We start from the raw sequence: 20000 nt of genomic DNA, 5'->3' as shown, positions 1-20000 counted from the left end.
CAGGAAAATGTGTGCCTTCTGGACGATCAACAAGCACTCTCGATTCTTTTATTATTCTTCAGCAAAAAGAAAATATATCAAAATGGTTAATTATCTATGATAATCTAACTAAAGGTAGCACAACATATCATGGATATAATCGTCTAATAGTTTACATATTTGGGGAATGTTCTTCTACTTTTGTAGTTTCATTTTTATGATCACTTTGCTTGTTTGCAGATGTTGAACCTGCACCACCTTTAAAGTCCTATTCTGCGTGTTGTCCCTGAAACCAACAAATTCCTGAGAGTGGATCATCAAAAAATGATATTTACATTCTATCAAAAAATGATCTGTTTAAAGGAAATATGAACAGAAACTAACCTCAGTAAGTTCCTTAGGGAAATCAAGTTGGGCTTCTTCAGGGTTCTCAGCTTGTGTCCCAATCCACGAAGCATTGGAAAATACGATATGGGACATGAAAAGCTAATGCTGATATATATGCATAAAAAATGCTTTGAGAAGCTCAGTTTCATATAACATGAACGACCATAGACAAACAAAATGAAAGATGTGGATTTGTTGGAAAGGGGCCGCAAAATGGCGTTACCACACTCTGTAAGAAGAACAAGAAGAAGATTCTAGGTGGAAGTTGTATGAAACAATAGCTCTGAAAATTATGTACACAAAGCATAAAAGCACGCAAAGAGAGAAGAGTAGGTTAAATTTTTCTCAGAAACCAAACAAGCAAAATAAAATTAGAAAAGGATCAAGGATGAAAGTTGTAGACCAGAAGGAAATCGAGGTATAAGACGGGGTTCTTGGTGCCCCAAATCCTTGAGCTCACCGATCTTACCGCCACCAATGGGGGCAAAGAGGAACCTGTTCTTTCGCTGAGATTTCTTGAGACCTCTGAGAGTAGGTTGTTGAAGAAGGCGCTGGGTTTGGATCCTCTTCGTCATTGCGCTTCTTCTTCGATGACGAGGTTCGCCAGCCCCTACTATACAATTTAAATAGTTTAGCCGCTCGGCTATACTCTTTAAATATTAATATATTTAAAGGGTACAGCCGCCAGGCGCGTCTTTTTATACTCCAATATATTTAAATTTTATAGCCGCGCGGCTATACTATTTAAATATTCCAATATATTAAAACGTATAGCCGGCCGGCTATACTCTTTAAATATTAATATATTTAAACAGAACAGCCGTGCGGCTTCTCTTTAAATATTTTAATATATTAATATTTAAAGAGTATAGCCGACGGGCTATACGCTTATATATATATATATATATATATATATATATATATATATATATATATATATATATATACACATATATAAAGTACAGCCGGTCGGCTATACTAGTTTTTTTTTTCCTACTGAACCATACAGTAATATAAGGCGAAATTACAGAAGGATCACCCGGCTCGGTGGGTCATATGTATTCCTTTAGTAAAACAATAAACATGGCGTCTAGTTTACACTCTTGTTTAAATATGTACATTTCGAATCACTACCTAACACTGCTTGCTACACCAAGTGCAAAGACCACAACTATTTTGATTGGGAAGAAAAAAAGAGGGCAAAAACAGTTCATCATGCCTTCTCATCTAGCATTGGTTGAAAGCAATGACAATGCACTCCGGATCAGATTTTCCAACTTGACTCTCAAACTAGAAACAACATTGTTCAAGGTTTCCTGTGAACGCATCTCATCAAGGGGGTCTTGCAGTCCATGGAGCTGCACCTCTAAAAACCGACCAAGACTTGCCTCTGCAACATTAACAAGACCAAGTGACGCATTTGTGTGCATAAATTTTGTAACAATGAGTCCTGCCAGAAGTTGCTGATCTGCCTTCACAAGCTCTGAAATAAAACAGGGGAAGAGTATTCTTCTAAAAACCAACAGCCAACTCTCATTTTCTTCTTTGCATCCACCCTTTCCTTTCTGAACAAGCGTCTCATTTTGTAACTCAGCTGCTTGAAACTTGTGGGATAAGTTGCCGACCAAATAGCAGATACAAGATAAAGTGTTTCCATAGGAAGAATTGGAGATGATAATGGGCAAAACCCCAGAGAATAATACTAGCATTAATAACTCATGGTCCCCACCAATCGAGTCGGAGATGCCTCCTTGCTTCAACTTGTCTTCAACAGCAGCCAAACATTGCAACTGTAGCGTTTCAAAAGGCAGTAGTAGCACCAGCTTTAAAGCCGTGAAACAATCTCTTTCAAGAACAATCTGGCTCAAGCTCCTTGCGCCATCTTCATCAAGCAATATCCCATTAGATTTCAGCAAGGACAGATCAATCAGTCTTAGAACATCTTTAAACTGGGAGAGCATTACAAGTTTTTTGAAAATCTCCAACCAACATGCGTGCAAAGGGTGAATGGAAAAGGAACTCTCCTTTTCTTTAACAGGAGGTTCTAATTCCTGGAAACTCTCCCATCCTTCGTCCCAGTTTTCGTTCCAGTCATTTCCAGCATCAGAAGCTTCTACAGAGGGTTTCTTATCTTCCCTCACCAAGAAAAATCCTTCCCACTCTCCTAACATGGCGAGCAAAGAACCAACATGGGAATATGATTGAGCAACATCACACAGCTTTAGGAAGCAAGAAACAGCTGTCTCTAGATTCAAGAGATCATCGGGAGTAATTTCCAAGGTGGGTGATATGGTTGCCACAAGCTGTGATGATTTGAGGGCAACTAATGTATTTGTAAACCTGTTAGGTGTATCATTATGATCAACCAACCCCTGATCAGTAGTTTCACTTTTGTTACTCGTAAAGTGCACCTCGTCCCATCCTTCCCATGGCATAACACTAGATTGTATACTAGCAGACAAACCCTTGATACTTTTACCAGTGAGGAATTGCATAAGCTCTAAAGTATAAACTCGAACTGACCCTGGTAGCTGCAAGTTATCAGAGAACTTAGCCATTCTTTCCCAAACTAGATGCCTGACCTTATCCAAATCCTCTAAATCACCTTCTAATTTACTCAAAGATGATAATAGCTTATACAAGTTCTCGTAGTCCTGCCACTCACGGACAACCACATCCTTTAAAATGTGTTCCAAAATATTTAAGTAGAGAAGGGGAAGTTCCTGGACTTCAGTGTCACCTGCCAAAGTGGAACCAGTGGGACCCCCTAATACTGCTTGAGAAAATACTTCAGCCACAGCTCCGAACCCACAACCAGAAAAAATCATGGATCTACAGAACATATATGGTTCAGAAGCAGAGTCACCAATTAAACCATGACTGACAAAGCTGACAATTGTACCCCAGCCCTGACTTGGCGAGACAGTGTCTTCTATTACCAACCTCATGAAAATCTTTAGACAACATGCTAAGCAATCCAGATTCAGCCTGAGATTTTCTCCGGCTTCCTCATGTGATGCAATGTCCTTCATCTCATCAATCAATCTTATCCAAAAGTTCAAGAGAATTATAAGACATTCTTGCCAAGCTGAGTTATCTGGTAGAGTCCCATAAGAACTCAAAAGAGGTACAATTATGGTGAAATACCGCTTCATAATGTTCAAAGAATCTACATGCGCCAAGAGTATAATATACTTTCTGCAATATTCATAGCTCTGCTCAAGTTGACATATGAAGCATTGAAGGTCCTCAGCGCTTTTGATGATTGAATCAGTTCCGGCTTTAGCCTCCAAAGGTGTCAACAAACTCAAAACATGATGCTTGTAGACATCTTGCCACATTATGAGACCCTTCGACAATGGGTCAGAATATATACTGGCAAGGCTCTCTACCATTGTTGCCAAGGCTTCCAAGCTACTTTCATATATGTGCAGGTAGACTTCATGGCTTAAGCACTTTAAGTTTAAACCACCTAAGCCAGCAATATTTTTGAAGTTTAGGTTCGCAAGAAATGAAACTCTTTTGCACTCTTGCTCCATTAACCTGTAAAAACGAGATAATCCAAAACCAGATAGATGCTCTTGATCAGGGAGTATAATTGGCAATTCTTTTCTGCTTTCTTCCAGTTGCAAGTAGCAGTCAGAGAGCAGACCAAACATGTAAGCAAGACGCAACTTGTTGCATCCATCAATTGCAGGGTATACATCGGAGGAGACAGCTTTGATGGTTTCTACAGCATAGCCAACTATTTCTCCTTTAAATTCTGAAATTTCGTAAGTAATATCATCATTGGTCCAAACCTCAGAAACAAGGACAGAACTCAGATAACGTAGAAAGACCTGCAAGGAAACAGTAGAACACTATCACCCCCCATGGGCAAAAAATTTATCTTCTATATTAAAGTTTTCAGAGATATATGCCTATGAAGCTGCCTACCTCTGCACGGTTCAAGCCATAATCATCAGCTAATTTTAAAACGTCCTTCAAAATGTGCTTCTTCTCTAACTTTACTGAATCAATCAGGGGAAAAACAACACTTCCAATGTAATTAAAGTCCCGAGACGAAAAGCGTGCAGTGTCAACACCGGGGATTATTTTCTCTAATGCTCTACAGCGATCTGCAACACGCTTTTGGTCTTCTAATTTCAGTTTCCATTCTCTCCAAAAGGTAGACTGTACCTTGTCAAATTTGTTTATTTCATCTGAAAGCAATATAATAACATAAGAAACCATTAAGTAACACCATATCATGGAAAAGGTGTTGAACAAAAAGGTGAAGGACATGATAAAAAGTATATTCGGCACATATATGGTAATTAATGGAGCTGCAAAATGATAGCATAGCAGATTGCAAATAAGTATAGAAAATCACCAGTACTAGGTGGTGTGTGCTTTTCTTTAAACTTCCTCAGTAGCAGCTCCCTCCTTTCCATAGGACCTTCACACTCAATTGCTGAACTATATAACAAGCTATATGTCATCCCCACATTCATGATGCTAGAAATTTCTTGGTAATCCTTCCTTGTTCTAAGCTGCTCTTCAATGACTTCAACCCCATTAAAGGCATCCCCCAGATTCAAGAGAAAGGAGCAACCCACTATATCTTCCTCTTCGGTAACAGGTGGTTCAATAATTGATTTTGCCAAAGACGCAACCGCATGGTCTGTAGGAGCAAAACCATTTCTTGCCAACCAGGACAGAATGGTCACTAAAGCTTGTGTTCTTACACTCACATATTGCTTTCCAGGAATCAAGTTACCAATTGATTTCTTACTGTGTTCTGTATTCCTACTTAGTTGAAGCAACCATGGAAGTTGTAGGGCAGCAAAAGACAAAAGTTTTCCATTTTCTCTCAAAACAGATTCCCAACTGGTTCCATTCACAACAGGCAAATTTTTAGCAACAACAGAAAGTAAATTTTTAATGTTACTAAGATGAACTTCTTGATCGTCACAACTAGCTCCTTCAACCATTTCCAAGCAACCTTTTAGGTTGATTATATCTTGAATACCATGGACTGGACCTGTAATAACTGAGGAGCCTTGAATTGAAAAATTTGGACACTCTGTCCCTGTCAACATCATTAATGTCTCACATTGACCTTGCAAATCTAGATCTTTCCATGCATGGAGCAACTCACTAACGGATTCCTCATCACAATTGCTCAAAGCAAAACCCAATAGCTGCTTTCGAGAATTTATATCCATGTTTTCAAGGGCAGGACCCCTTGCAATTGCAGCACATAAGTCCCAAATGTGACCATGCCCTTTCTTAGTCAAAACAAGACACAAATCAAGGGCCAATTGGAGATCACCAGCAACTGCAGCTTCTCTGGCAATAGCTTCCTGAACAGAAGATATGTTGTCTGGAGAACTCAATCCAAGAAGTTTAGCAATCTCAACGAGTTCATCAACATGTAAATATGCACCAGTTTGGCATGTGATTGCCATTTTAATTATCTCCATCGGATCTTTTATTTGCCTGAATTGCATGGGTAAGAGAGTCACTCCAAGTCTGGGAAGTCTAACAGTAAGTGCATCAATAATATCAGACTCTACTTTGACATTTCTGCTGCTTGGAAATAAATTGAGGCATTCCTTAGCCTTCCAGATCTGGAAAGTTGTGCAATGATTTAATTAACACAGATAGCAAATATTAATGTGCTACGGCATTGAATGCTTAAATGTATCATTTCATGCTCGAATATCATAAATCATCAGAAAACATAAGCATATTCATACTTACTTCAGTACAAGTAAGACTTGAAGCTGAGAAAAAATACTCCCTTGCAGCTTGTATGACAAGATTTTCAGCCTTCTCAGATGCCAAAGCAACTGAACTTGTACCCTTTAAATAATTCCTGGCAAGAGAAAACTTCCCAGCTTTCAGCAGCCCTCTGCAAAATTCCATCAACATATACTCCAGGTCCAGGAAAGGAAATGCCTTATCCCTAATGCATTGCATATCACGCCACATGCTTGCCCAATCAGTATCTGATCGACCAGGTTGTCGACGTATAAACTTTGACAGTATAAGGCGAAGAATTTGCTTTACACCTTTTCCATCAGCATGAGATTCTAGGAAAAAATTCAAAGGCTTTGGTACCTGAAACCACAGCAATATTAATTAAATGAAAAAACATCAACAATGGAATATAAAATTGCAGCCTCAGTCATATTCTCAGAACAGTTAGATACCAAGATTTTAGGATCTGCTCTCTTAATTATTTACGATGTCATTTATTCTTACTCTGCTAAACAATCTAGTGTGCCTGCCCTGTGTGCATTTTTTTTTTCTTTTGTTGGGTTAAAGGTAGTAGTATAATGCCATAATCGGGAAAAGATTCCCTCTCATGGAAGAATACAAACCTGATAAAATGCCAGGAGCCTCCCTACTTCAATGTGGCCTTCTGCCAATTTCAATCTTCTCTCAAGACCATCAACAATTATTTCACCGCCTGTTCAGTCAGCAAGAAAAAAGGTACTCATCAGAAGAAAAAAAATTCATTAACTATCACGCAAACCAGACTTCTAAATAAGCAATTACCTTGAATATGTGGAAGCTTTGACAATATGGTTGCCATAGTACTCCACCTATCAGTAGAAGTGCACAAATAAATGCACTGCAGGGCACAGTCTATGGCTTCAACCTCATCCTTAAATAGGCTATTACTTTGGAAATCACAGCACCCTTCCTCTATTACCCTCAAGCAGATGTCCAATTTGTTCTCGGAAGCAGTTTCCTTTAGCCATCTAACCAGAAATGACTCAACCTTATTATGCTCTGGGGTAAGATGATTATCTGCAACCCGATCCTGTGAAACTGAGACTGTATAATGAAACCTATTTTGCATAAATGGTACTGCCATATTATGCAACCTTCCAATCATATTTTCTTCTTTAACTCCTTTAAGCATCATCCCAAATTTCTCATAGTCAGATAATTGTTCCCAAATGACAAGACTCAGACTGGAATTTATTTCACCAATACTGTCATCAGAATAAATAAGTTGGTGCAAATATGAAACATCCTCATGGAATCGCTCCAACTCATATACACCTTTGCGATTAGCAAACTCAATCAAGCAAAGGCAATTATCTAGCTGTCCACTACAACTATCAATATCTCTAGCTCTCTTCTTGTACCATATTGAAAGTTCATTAGTAGATGGCCAAACAGATCCTAGGCACTGCTTGAGTATGGGTTCAGTCTGGATTTGGATACAAATCTCATGGTCCTTGGGTGATCTGTTGATAAAATTTATCATTTTCTCACATTCAACCCAATCCTCTTCTCTCAAAATTACACTTGTAGGGGGAGACCTCCCTGGGAGAAGCTGCCCATATGTTTGTACAGGAACTGTTTCAGGGATAGCAGCTAAAATCTCCAATATGAAAGGAGCCAGTGAATAAGGATGGCGCTTGAACAGGAGATTTAAAGCCCCAATTTTCCCACTTTCAGCAAGAGTAAGAGCAGCTTCATTTATAGGCATAGCTCGAAATTTTCTATATTCCTGCACAGAAAACCTGCATAAAAACTATGTCATTCAACTGTTGGTTAGTAGCAATCATCACAGGTATGGCAAAAAATCAAAGTTCCGAGAAAATCATCACTCATATTCATATGGGGAAGTCAAAAATATATTCACTCAACACCATTTTTTCAATAATAACTAATAAAAGAGAGAGAGAGAGAGAGAGAGAGAGAGAGAGAGAGAGAGAGAGTAACTGCAAATACCAACCAAAGAAAGAAAATAAAAGTTTAATTTGATGCTGATGAGTGTCTACTTTGTAAAAGTTACTATAATCCAAAGTTGGCATTTAAAGACAGAGAGGTATTAAAAAATATAACATTTTGCTAATGTAAAAATATAGCTCCTGAGGAGTAAGATACCTGCCCATATTTATCCCAAGAAATGTCTCCAACCGGTCTTTGAATTGCAATAACTGAAGTCTAGCCATGCGGAAATCCCAAATTTTCGTACATTCATCACTTTCAGGTTCAGAAAACCCATACTGGTTAGTTAGGCGCAGCCCATATGCAAGCAAGGCCCTCACAGCATCTTCTGTAGGTCCAACTTTGTCAACACATTCAGAAAGTACAAAAGGTTTATCCTTAATTTTTGATAAAAAGGTACTTATTTCATTTGCTCCTTGACTTGAATGCAACCACTGTGATTTTATGACTTCATCTTTATCCAACCTATGACAATCAGCAAAATCCAAGGCAGCCTGATATTTTTCATTTCCAATCAAAATGTTATACATTTCCAGGATGGACCTCTCAGAGAATGATACAAGGCTCCAGTTCAATGAAGAAATGTCAATTTGGTCAAGGCTGTCCACTGCAATATGCCCCAAACTATGTGAATCATTAGTTTCCTTTGAGTTAGATCTCTCTTCAGATGAAATGGTCTCCAAAAGAAAAATGTTTCCTTGAAACATATTTATTCTTTCTATAATGGGCTTCGAATATACAGTTCCATTTTCCTGAACTTTCAAGCCACTAAGGATGTCAAGCATGGTAACAATGCCACTCCTTTTTGCAAAAGCAAGGATGTGGTCAGACCACCAAGTAAAATCCACAATGTCACTTAAATGTTCCCCCTCTCCACTTGACAAATTATTGGTCAGTTCTGACTCGCATCTCGCTCTGCATGTAAAATTTGAAAGTGAAAAGCAGTCTTTATCCAGCTTAAATATGTGCAAGCATCCTGTCACATCCAAAGTAGCAACAAATTTGGCTTGTGGGGAGATTAGCACCTTTGGATATGCTAGCTGACTTTTATGACCTTTTGGTTTGGAATAAAAACCCTCAAACTGAATGGTAACAAGCTGCTCCAGATCAATGATCCTACTTCTACGCCAAAGAGAAAGATAACAAGAACCTGGAAGATAATCACGAATTAATTAATATAAGTAGTCTGGTTATTATATTACATCATTTTCCATCTTTCTAGATATTAATTTGTAACTTAATGTCAATACATTTTTTGTATCCAGGATATACTTAGATCAAAGTCCCAAAACAACAGCATTAAATTTTATGTAAGGCCAACGAACACAGTGGTTAACAACCAACCACAAAAGTCCCCACATCAAAAAAAAAAAAATGATATGCAAGTATCTGCACAATCTGATGAACCAACAAAAACATCTAGAGTTTTTCTGACATTCTCCCAACAACAAAGAAGGTCACCCGATCATCCAGATTCATGTAAGATGTGTAGATTTGTTTAAGATTCTAATCTAAAAAATGATATCAACCATATAAAGGCCCGTATAAATGACTATCTTCATGCATAACCAATGAAAAAATTAAAATGAAGGTAGTAGGAAACATGACAGAGTTTCAACCTGAGGTTAGTGTGACAACAGCAAGCAAAGAAAGCCCTGGGTGGTAGTCAACACATAAAACATTGTGAGGGAACAGCCCCTTTGCAGTTAATCCTTTATTTGAGGTGCGTGCAGAATATATGGAGGAACTTGGATCCTGACAGATCTCAATATGCTGAAGGGAACCATCAGATGCGACCACAATAAAGCTACACCTGAAAACATTTCATAAATTTCAACAAGTGAACCTTCGGTTTACTCAAACAATGAACTAGAACCTTAAGCCACAAAATCAAGAACAGAACAACAAGAAACTACTTTTCGCAAATGTTCTTTTATGCGTAATTTTTGCACAGCCTATGGGCAGGAAAAAATAAAATACTTACAGACAAGATTTCTGTACATCAGAATCATCCTGCACAATCAGGCTTATTACTGGTAGAGATACTTTTAAATGCCTCCTCGCGATCCTCGTTATCTCATCACCGTTTGCTTTGATAAAATACAGTGTATCAGTGTCATCTGCAACTCCAAGAACATCATGGATTTCTGACCAAGTCCCTGTTGTAAATGAAGCAAGGCTGCCACCTGATGCATAGAACACAAATTAGTAACTATTTTAACGGAAAACAGAAATGAGGTAACCTACAAATTTGGTTGCCAAAAAAACCAAAATTCAAATTCAAATTTCTAAAGCATATATATCTCATATAGGCAAACTTTTCATTGGCAAATACCCCAACTTTGCAGGGACAACATATAATACTGAAAATTCAATGCCCTTGTAATACTGATAACTTCAAGGCTTTCAGTTTACAGCTATTAAAACGAGGCAACAAGATAACAGAAACTGATGATTCCACAAGGTAAGGTCAATGAAATCAGCAAGTACATCTTACTTGTAAAAGTGCCGCATGGCTTTGAGTAGTTATCCTCCTTCTGCAAAATTGTTATCTGATTTCCAGAAGCCACAGCCACACGCTCACCTTTTGGAGAGATAAACAATGATGCCAATTTTCTCAATTTTATTGGCTGTTTGTATTCGTTCCATTTCTCTTTGAGTTGGTTCACACCTTCATGGATAAAGAGCAAAGACAAGTCAATCAATTAAGATTAGGCGACATGATCACCGTGTCAAACACCATAATTCATAAATAAAAAAAACCAAAAAACAATTATAATCTTCTATCAGTAAGAAATAAACAATAAAAATTGGGGAAAATGAGATGAACCTGGAAGGGAAAGCAGTGAAAGAAAGCTCCCTTTACTGCCGTCATTGGCCTGAACTCCGTAAATCAATCGGAATAGAAAAAACAATCACGAAACTGATTAATTGAGCGATTACGGAAGATGAATTTGTTTATGTTGAAATTCAAGAAAACAATAAAATTAAGAACCTGTTGGGGAGGGTAACTGGGAGTATAGGGCCTCGTAATGTGACATCGTGTCTCGTAAAACACTGTGGGAGTTGGTTCATCCATGGCCAAATGTTTCAGTGTCTTTTCCAACCTCCAAGATCTCAAACCCTAGACCTCAAAAACCACACCCGCATATGATTTTCGACTCTTCAGACAGAGAGAGTAAAAGCACACCACCATTTGGTTTCGTTCATGTCTTCTTTCTTTCTGTCTCTCCTCTCTCTCAAAAAAAAAATTTCTTTTTGGTGAAATCGTACCCGGACTCAGAGTTTTCGGGCCTGGACTTACAATAAGGGCCGTCAAAAGGAATAATGGGCTTAAAACATTTAGCTTTAGCCAAGCCCAGGGTTTGGGCTTTGGACTTGGGGACAGAAGTTGACAACTTGTGGTAGTATGAATTTTGAATGAGAGCCCAAATACCAATTGTTTACACCCCATCCCTATAATACTAGTATGAATTTTGCTAAGATCAGTCGTGCACTCTTGTCGGTGAATGAGATGCAGGCGGAACATGCTTACAACTGTAACACAACTCATGGTATAATGTCTTTGGATCGCATCTCTCTAATAGAAACGACATTTCTAAGTGGTTTATGGATGATATGATATGGTATATGTTCTATATATCTAGGAAATGTCAAACAATATTCCAGTCACAGACATGAACTTGATGGATTTTGGTGGATGGATAATGACCTGGGTCGAGTGATATATAAAGGAAAATATTCTTGTTGCTGCAGTTGCTTCATTGAAATATTGGGTGCAAATATAGTTTGAAGAAGATATAGATATATCATATATATGTTATTATTCCGCTACGATATAGTTGTTTGCAGTCAACAGCTAATTATTTTATAGCTCATGCATGCGCAGTGCCAAGATTGATTGATATTCTGTTGCAGCCGCCCTCCCCAGATGGAAAAAGATGACCACTCCTTTTATTTTATACTTGATAATTAATTGAGGACCACTCTTTTAAAGCAAATAGAGTCTACTCTCTAAGTAACTAGTTATTTTTTAGAAAAGCACCAGTACACCACCACCACTCCACTCATAACAGACGACGTAGTTTAATGCTTGAATTATCATTTTTTGCCGACCAAAATACATATTTGCCACGGAGAATGTGATGCTACCTATAAAATGATAATTAAATAATTTACTTCAGCACAACACAGTAACTTACAGATGGATGAATGGATGGACATGGATATGTGCATCGAAGATTATGGTGTAGCCAGCCAGATCATCAGATGCGTTTTAGCTGTCACCATGACGTGCAAATCAAACGACATTTCATGGCGTGGCATGCGATATTTGATATATATATTTCATTGATCACGTGCCTGCAGTGCAGCAGGAGCAGGACGTCTAGAATTAGTCCTCCATTATATGTTATGCGTAAAATAAAATTAATTGATGAGGGAGAGAGGATGAAAGGGATTGGATTGGTAGTGGGATTCTTAAATCTTGATCATAAAAAAATGTTCTTTCCTTATCCTAATTAATTTGTTGTAACTAGTAAAGAAGTTCTTAATCTATAATAATATTCACAAATATCTTTACTTGCTTCCTCTCCTCTCCTCTCCTTCCTATAAATAGAGGTGGAAGCTACAATGTCTGTATATTCATAAGCGTTCAAGCAGCTGTGCACAGCAGCTCAAAGTTAGGGCTATGTAATGTTTCTTTCTGCACAAGTAGGCATGGTGTGATATTGGTTCGGTTCATATCTTTTATACTTTTTGGATATATCCATCCATCCATCACACTTCACGAATCACAAACAAAGATGACGAGCCGAATCAATATCACTCTTGCATACTTGTTTGCATGTTCAGTATAGCTCAAGGCTTTTCAGTTTATCAAAGCAAGATCAAGGCCAAGGGCACACCATCACCAAGGCTCAAGGCTTCGTCGTGGGTACCTATTATTTTTCATGTCTTTATATGTGTATGTTTACTATGCATATACGTGTGTCTGGTTGAATGTGGAAATTGCAGATCTCTCAAATGGGGAATTTATGATGGTGATGATGATGATCTTCTTTGCTACCAAACTCAAATTGGGTATTTATTATTTTATTTCTATGATCATCATCTCTCCTCCATGATTTCATATCCATATACATATTATATCATTTGCTTTTCAAACTACTCATCTCATCTGCCTAAGATTTTGTTAATGTGCTGGCTTTACATAATGATTGCCGTGTTGGTTTGTTTTTATTTATTTATAAAAGTAAGCGCATTATTCATTGGCTACACATTCACAGAGCGCGCACACACACACACACCTCTTCCACTCCTTTTCTGGATCTCTTCCACTCCTTTTCAAGAGTTGCTATGCTATGAGCCTATGATTGCGATGCGAACACTTGCTTCTAACCATTAACTTAATTGCATACCAGAATAGAAACCTACGTACATATTTTCCTTAGTTTCTTTCTTCGATCAAGTTGTGCTAAATTAATTGATCAACAAATCCTTTACCTTTAGCATAAAGTTGGGCAATGGCAAGCAACCTCGTACAGAATACAAAGTTTGACACGCTTCACCTATAAAATAGTCATAGCGTATTTATCAAACTGGGTGGTTCTGATATATGATTGATGGGATTCATTTTCTATGTGCCCAATATATAAAGTATAATTTTGATCATGTAGCAGAGAGGTCATTGGCCCGACCAGACTGACCTAAAGATAACAGAAAAAACATGCGTTATCCAACTATAATAATTCCCCATTTAGCCGGCCCCTTGGCTGGGTTTGGAGTTTGCTCCTAGCATCATGCATGTATTATTATTATTTTCTTTAAACAAGCTTGTTATTTTATACCTAAGTAGATCGGAATTCATGCGCCCTTGAATTTATTTATTAGGGAAAAATATTTAAAGTGATCTCGATCGAACCGGTGAACTGACACCCCTTATCAAAAATGATATATTTGTGCTTGCAGTTGCAGAAAGTCAAAATTATTCACTTTCATTTCATGCAATCACAACATCCTTGTGTTTTTCTTTCTTCTTCTTCCCTGTTAGAGATTTTGAATGTTTATTTCATTATTTATAGCTGATCTTTAACAGATATAGTAGCTGAAGAATTAAGGGCAGCTGACAGAATAGTTCGTGTTCCTACTATAACAATAATCAATTCAACTTCCCAAGCTGTTTTGTTTTTTATATATTAATCTACGTCTTACCTTGCAAGAGCAACCAGCAGTTCCACCTGTCAGCGATGCAAAAGTCTACGGCTTAAACTTCAAATGAATTATTTTCTTCTATCTCTTTTCCACGACATTCAGAGGAAAACAAACAGAAAAACCCAGGGGACTAAGAACAAATGTATTACTATTTTCCACAATCTCAATTTCTCAAATGATTATATAGATCAAGTACAATTAGCACGGGTTTACCGCAAATAAAGAATAGCATTATTGTTATTACACAGGCTAAGCCGCTAAGCCAAGCCAACCAAGAAGAAAGAAGATACCAATCTGAACAAGGAAACTTGCCGTCTCATTTATGTTCTTCCGAATAGAAGGGTGGGTATAAATAAAGTCAGCTGGCCCATTTCAAAATCCTAAATTAGAAAAAGCCCATTGGACTAGGATGATAGTGCAATCCAAATCCAAATCCAATCATGTGAGTTTCTCTTACTAAGATGTTAGCGTCACTCACCTGCTGTGTGTATTAACGGTCATGTCTGCTCTACGAACTACCAAGTCAAAGAAGCTTTTCCTTTCTAATTGTATTTTAACCACTCATTAAAGTTCGAAGAAGTTTCAGGAAGAGTATTCTTTTTCTCTTCTTATTTTTCTTTGTGGTCAAAAAATCAGAAATTAAAGAGATTATTACCAAAAACATTGGACGCGCAATCCAATGGACCACAAGTCTACCGCATTTATTTACACCAGCGACCCAGAATCCGCAACGTAGGCACCAAGGCGAAGTTCGCGATGACGTGGCAAAATCTGTATAGCCCTCCTCCTCCTAGGCACATATGATTGACCATGTTGAGGCGGAGCACTTCAGAGTAAACAGCGTTGACTTGGTCGTCAGCTATCATGTCCAGCTCGACGTAAACTGCTTGGAAAACATTAAAGCAGTCCAAAAGAAAAAAGATTAAAAAATTTATTAACTAATTATACAAGTCGTTCTTTTGTTTTCTGGGTTCAGAGAAAGACTCCATGAAAGTGAGAGAGAATTACTTCGTAACAGAAGCTCTTGAAAGCATTGTGTTTTTCTGGTTTGGCTTTGCTTTTTTTTTTTTCTGGTCTGGTTTGGCTTTGCTTGTTATCTGGAATATCAACCAACTATAGACATTTGTTGACTTATGATTTCAGGTCATCTCTCCAGCTCTCTCTATCTTTTTTTTCTCTTTTCATTTGATTGAGAACCATTGTTATTTCTGTTTGGTTGTTGAGAAAGTGAGGGAAACGGAAAAAGAAAATGGAACTTTGCATAGAGGGCAGTATTGTCTCAACTACTAATTGGAGCACAACATGACTCATGAGCACATCAGTTTAGTTAAAATTCAGTAAGTATTTCAAGCTCAATCATCTTGTCTGTAATGGGATTGACTAGTTTTTGAAGCTGTCACTGCTCTCAATGTGAACGATTGAGTTCATAAGCTGTAAAAAAGATGCATGGTATACTTGGGTTGGTTGCCATGAAACAACTTAGGACGATAGAAGAAACTCAAATTTTTTATATGAAGCTAATGAAGTATATCTTCCTACGTTTCTTTGGCCTACTATGTTGGATTATGTAATTTGTAAATAGAAATTAATGTTGAATATGAGGATCACTATCTTGTTGCTGCTATGTTCTTGGTAAACTTTTTTCGATATTTAAAAGAACACATTTTTAGTACCTTTTTCCAAAGGAGGAAAAAAAAAAAGAAAGAAAGAAAGAAAGAAAGAAATCTACTTTTGTAAGAAACAAAAAATGTTAGTTGTATTAAAAACCAATATGATCTCAATGCTGGTTTTCAGATGCAGACTGCAGTTGCCAGCAAAGTGATGAGGGTTCTTCCCCTTTGTGGTTGAAAATTGAATTTTGATCCAGTCAGAGCCTGAGGGTCTATCTTCTCTCATACAGAGATGGCGAAGGATATTGTTGTTAGTGCATCCTTGGTTCCAGTGTCTGAATTACTCTCTGAGACATTCCTTGCCATGTCTGATACTACACATGCAGCCAAGGAAGTCCTCATTCAGAAAGAAAATTTCAAAGTATTCTCAAGGTACTTGGAGAAGACCTCTTCTATTTTGAAAGAGTTGTCAAAGCAAAACATTGAGTGTTCAGAAAGCTTAACCAATGCTCTGAAGATTCTCAACAGAGCGGTTGATGTTGCTAAGCAGCTAGCTCTAGATTGCAGCAAAAGAAATAAAGTTTATCTCTTAATCAATTGCCGGAAAATTGTTGAGTCCCTAGAGAGCTGTACAAAAGAGATTGGCAGAGCTCTTAGTCTAATCCCACTTGCATCTTTGGATGTTTCATCTGGTATAAATAGCCAGATTAGCAAGCTGTTCAAGAATATGTTGGATGTCGAATATCGAACAACTGTGGAAGAGGAGGAGATTTTGGCAAAATTTGAGCTAGGAATACAAGAGCAGAATGCTGATCGATCCTATGCAAACAATTTGCTTGTTCATATTGCTGAGGCTCTTGGGATCTCTAATGACCAGTCTGCATGGGAAAAGGAGTTTGAGGAGTTCAAACGCGAATTCGACGATACCAATACCAGAAAAGACCTGGAAGAAAATTTGCATATGGAACAGATAATAGCATTGCTTCAGAAGGCTAATGCCACTACATCTGCTGAGGACAAAGAGAATGATTATTTTGAAAAGAGAAATTCTGTGGGTAGGCTACCATTAGAACCTTTTGACCGATTTTTTTGTCCCGTCACCCGTGAGATCATGGTGGATCCTGTGGAAATTTCCTCTCATTGCACATTTGAGAGAAGTGTGATAGAGAAGTGGTTTGCAGAAGGTAAGAATCATTGTCCTGTGACTGATATTCCCTTGGACACTTCAGTTCTACTTCCCAACAAAGCACTAAAGCGATCAATTGAAGAATGGAAAGATCGGAAAACCATCTTTATGATTACCTCTATTAAACCCAAACTCCAGTCAAATGAAGAGCAAGAAGTGCTTCAATCGTTAGACATGCTACAGAATCTGTGCACGGAAAGAGAGTTGCACCGAGAATGGGTGACACTGGAGGACTACATTCCTGTCCTTGTTAGACTTCTTCTTTCAAAAAACCGAGAAATAAGAAAGCATGCTCTTGCCATCCTCTCAATCCTTGCAAAAGATGGTGAAGAAACTAAGGTACCTCCAATGTCATGTTATGTTATCATTGATGCAGCTAAACAGATTAATCTGCATTCTCTGGAAAGCTTCTTTCCGTATTGTTAATACTAGTGTTTATCGTGTATGGTATTTCTACCAAAGGAGATAACATGACTTCCTTATATACAATTTTAAGACACAAGAGTAATAGTTTCTTAGTAGAGCCTAGAATTGGCATTTCCGAATTCCGAATATTCACACAGTTCATTTTATTTTTAACAGGGAAGAATCATAAAAGTGGATAATGCACTGGAATCCATTGTCCACTCACTTGCACGCCATATTGGGGAAAGAAAGTGTGCATTGCAGTTGTTACTGGAACTATCTAAAAGTAGGGCTGCACGAGATTTAATGGGAAATGTTCAGGGATGCATACTTCTCCTAGTAACAATGTTAAGTAATGAAGATAATGAAGTCATCAGAGATGCGAACGTGCTTCTAGAAAATCTGTCTTTCGTTGATCAGAATGTTATACATATGGCGAAAGCGAATTATTTTAAACCTCTGTTGAAGCTTCTTTCTTCAGGTATGCTCGAAAGTCGGGTTCTTTGATACTTTGGAGCATGCACAAGATTTATTCACCATCAAATCCGGTGCCGTTGTTATCTCATAATACCTTCTTGTAGATTGTGTGCAGTAACAACTTAAACTTGATGCAGGACCACAAGATGTTAAAGTGCTTATGGCTGGAACTTTGTCGGAAATTGAACTGACTGATCACAACAAACTGTCCATAGTTAAAGATGGGGCACTAGGACCGCTTCTTCAACTGCTTTCACATGGTGATTTAGAAAAGAGGAAAGTGGGTGTCAAAGCTCTTCTTCACCTCTCCAAATTACCACAAAATGGCCTGCAGATGATTAGAGAAGGCGCAGTTGGACCACTATTTGAACTCCTGTATTGTCACAGTTTATTATCACCAACCTTGCGTGAACAGGTAGCTGAGACAATTATGCACCTTGCCATATCGACCACCACTGAAGAAGCCGCTCAGGAGCAGGTCTCTTTGTTAGACTCCGAAGAAGACATTTTTAAGCTCTTTTCCCTAATATCTTTAACAGGACCTGACATACAAAGAAGCATTCTCAAAACCTTCCATGCAATGTGCCAATCTTCTTCTGGTTCAGACATCAGACAAAAGTTGAGACAGGTAACCATCCTAACAATATTGGTGGTACAAGAGTGTTCATGATATTGCACGTTTTTGTTGGACAGTAGTTTCATGTGATTCTGTATATTTAACTGCCACTGTGATGTTTAAAGTAGTTTCACGTCTTTGTTAGTCTTAAAGTTTATGTTATTTTGGCGTGCGATTCTGTTCTGTATATACTAACAGCCATTTTGATGTTTCATGTGATTCACAGCTCTCTGCTGTCCAAGTATTAGTTCAGTTATGTGAGGCTGATAACCCTGCTGTTAGGGCAAACGCCATGAAGTTGTTCTTTTGCTTGACAGAAGACGGTGGTGATGACAGAACATTTTTGGAGCATGTAAGTCAAAGGTGCATTGAGGCGCTGCTAAGGATTATAACAAGTTCCAATGATGTGGGGGAAATAGCTGCTGCAATGGGTATTATTGCTAATCTTCCCAAGGACCTGAAGATGACCAGGTGGCTTCTGGATGCTGAGGCACTTCAAATCATCTGCAGTCGTCTAAGTGATGGGAATAGAGACGCGTCGTATCAAAGGCAGGTAATAGAGAATGCTGTTGGAGCTCTTTGCCGTTTCACAGTTCCAACAAATCAGCAATGGCAGAGAAAAGTAGCTGAAGCTGGTATTATCCCAGTGCTGGTACAGCTACTGGCTTCTGGAACTGCTTTGACAAAACAAAATGCTGCTATTTCACTTAAACAGCTATCCCAAAGTTCCAAAAGCTTGAGCAAGCCAATAAAGAAGCCTGGGTTTTGCCTGTGCTGCTTGTCTGCACCTGAATCTGGCTGCCCTGCACACCTAGGCATTTGTACAGTTGAATCTTCATTCTGCATAGTAAAGGCCAATGCTCTGGAACCCCTTGTGAGATTGCTTGGGGAGGCAGATGTTGGAGCCTGCGAAGCTTCTCTTGATGCACTTTTGACACTCATTGATGACCAAGAACGAGGGCAAGGAGGCAAGGTGCTTGATGAAGCAAAGGCCGTCAGTCCGATTGTAAAGTTGCTTACTTCACAATCTGCTAGGTTGCAAGGAAAATCTCTCATGGCTTTAGAAAGGATTTTTCAAGTAAATGAGTTGGTTCATAAATATGGAACTTCAGCCCACATGGCATTGGTGGACATTACTCAGAAGAAAAATAGTGACACGAAGTCTCTGGCTGCCAAGCTACTTGCTCAGTTGGGTGTGCTTGGTACACAGTCTTCTTATTTTTGATTGATGATGTTATACAACATGTTAAACTTGTTACTCGCTGTAATGTAAATCTCATTCTTGATTGATTCCTAAAGTGTGTTATTAAATTCGTGGTCCCATAATGCAAGTTAGTTACTCTGAATCTTATGTCGTATATTCCAACTAAACCAAAGATTCAACGCTCAA

The 20000-nt window shown here is 38.2% G+C and overlaps 2 protein-coding genes across 4 annotated transcripts; one reads left to right on the top strand and one right to left on the bottom strand.

The window, feature by feature from the left end:
- Window positions 1–1418: 1418 nt before the first annotated feature.
- On the bottom strand, window positions 1419–11343 carry LOC110749549 (neuroblastoma-amplified sequence protein). Its single transcript, XM_021949663.2, has 12 exons — window positions 11099–11343; window positions 10934–10982; window positions 10601–10774; window positions 10088–10289; window positions 9723–9916; window positions 8260–9253; window positions 6913–7892; window positions 6735–6823; window positions 6112–6471; window positions 4739–5978; window positions 4303–4568; window positions 1419–4205 (listed from the first exon to the last, which is right to left on the bottom strand). Exons 1-12 carry the CDS (start codon window positions 11180–11182, stop codon window positions 1590–1592), a joined length of 7248 nt encoding a protein of 2415 aa, XP_021805355.2. The 5' UTR covers window positions 11183–11343; the 3' UTR covers window positions 1419–1589.
- Window positions 11344–15215: 3872 nt separating this feature from the next.
- LOC110749553 (U-box domain-containing protein 43-like) lies at window positions 15216–19900 on the top strand. 3 transcript variants are annotated; one of them, XM_021949671.2, is made up of 6 exons: window positions 15216–15362; window positions 15460–15653; window positions 16111–17451; window positions 17695–17998; window positions 18132–18622; window positions 18837–19900. In XM_021949671.2, the coding sequence occupies exons 3-6, from the start codon at window positions 16219–16221 to the stop codon at window positions 19833–19835; spliced, it is 3027 nt and encodes a 1008-aa protein (XP_021805363.2). In that variant the 5' UTR covers window positions 15216–15362; window positions 15460–15653; window positions 16111–16218; the 3' UTR covers window positions 19836–19900. The 3 variants fall into 3 exon arrangements, with proteins under 3 accessions (XP_021805363.2, XP_088103937.1, XP_021805362.2); XM_088247811.1 differs by having other exon boundaries at window positions 15229–15459; window positions 15545–15653; XM_021949670.2 differs by having other exon boundaries at window positions 15229–15653.
- The last annotated feature ends 100 nt before the right edge of the window (window positions 19901–20000 follow it).

This window comes from Prunus avium, chromosome 2, assembly GCF_965620075.1.
Source record: "Prunus avium chromosome 2, drPruAviu1.hap1.1, whole genome shotgun sequence".
In the NCBI taxonomy this organism is placed as follows: domain Eukaryota; kingdom Viridiplantae; phylum Streptophyta; class Magnoliopsida; order Rosales; family Rosaceae; genus Prunus; species Prunus avium.
Note: the sequence above shows the minus strand (reverse complement) of the source record. Positions and strands in the feature narration are given on the sequence as shown.

Coding starts and splice junctions, on each gene's coding strand:
- LOC110749549 (XM_021949663.2), bottom strand. CDS start 11,182: ATGGATGAACCAACTCCCACAGTGTTTTACGAGACACGATGTCACATT. Junction 9,917..10,087: donor GATGTACAGAAATCTTGTCT/GTAAGTATTTTA, acceptor AAATGTTTTCAG/GTGTAGCTTTATTGTGGTCG. Junction 9,254..9,722: donor TGTTGTCACACTAACCTCAG/GTTGAAACTCTG, acceptor ATTATCTTCCAG/GTTCTTGTTATCTTTCTCTT.
- LOC110749553 (XM_021949671.2), top strand. CDS start 16,219: ATGGCGAAGGATATTGTTGTTAGTGCATCCTTGGTTCCAGTGTCTGAA. Junction 17,452..17,694: donor AAGATGGTGAAGAAACTAAG/GTACCTCCAATG, acceptor TATTTTTAACAG/GGAAGAATCATAAAAGTGGA. Junction 17,999..18,131: donor GTTGAAGCTTCTTTCTTCAG/GTATGCTCGAAA, acceptor AACTTGATGCAG/GACCACAAGATGTTAAAGTG.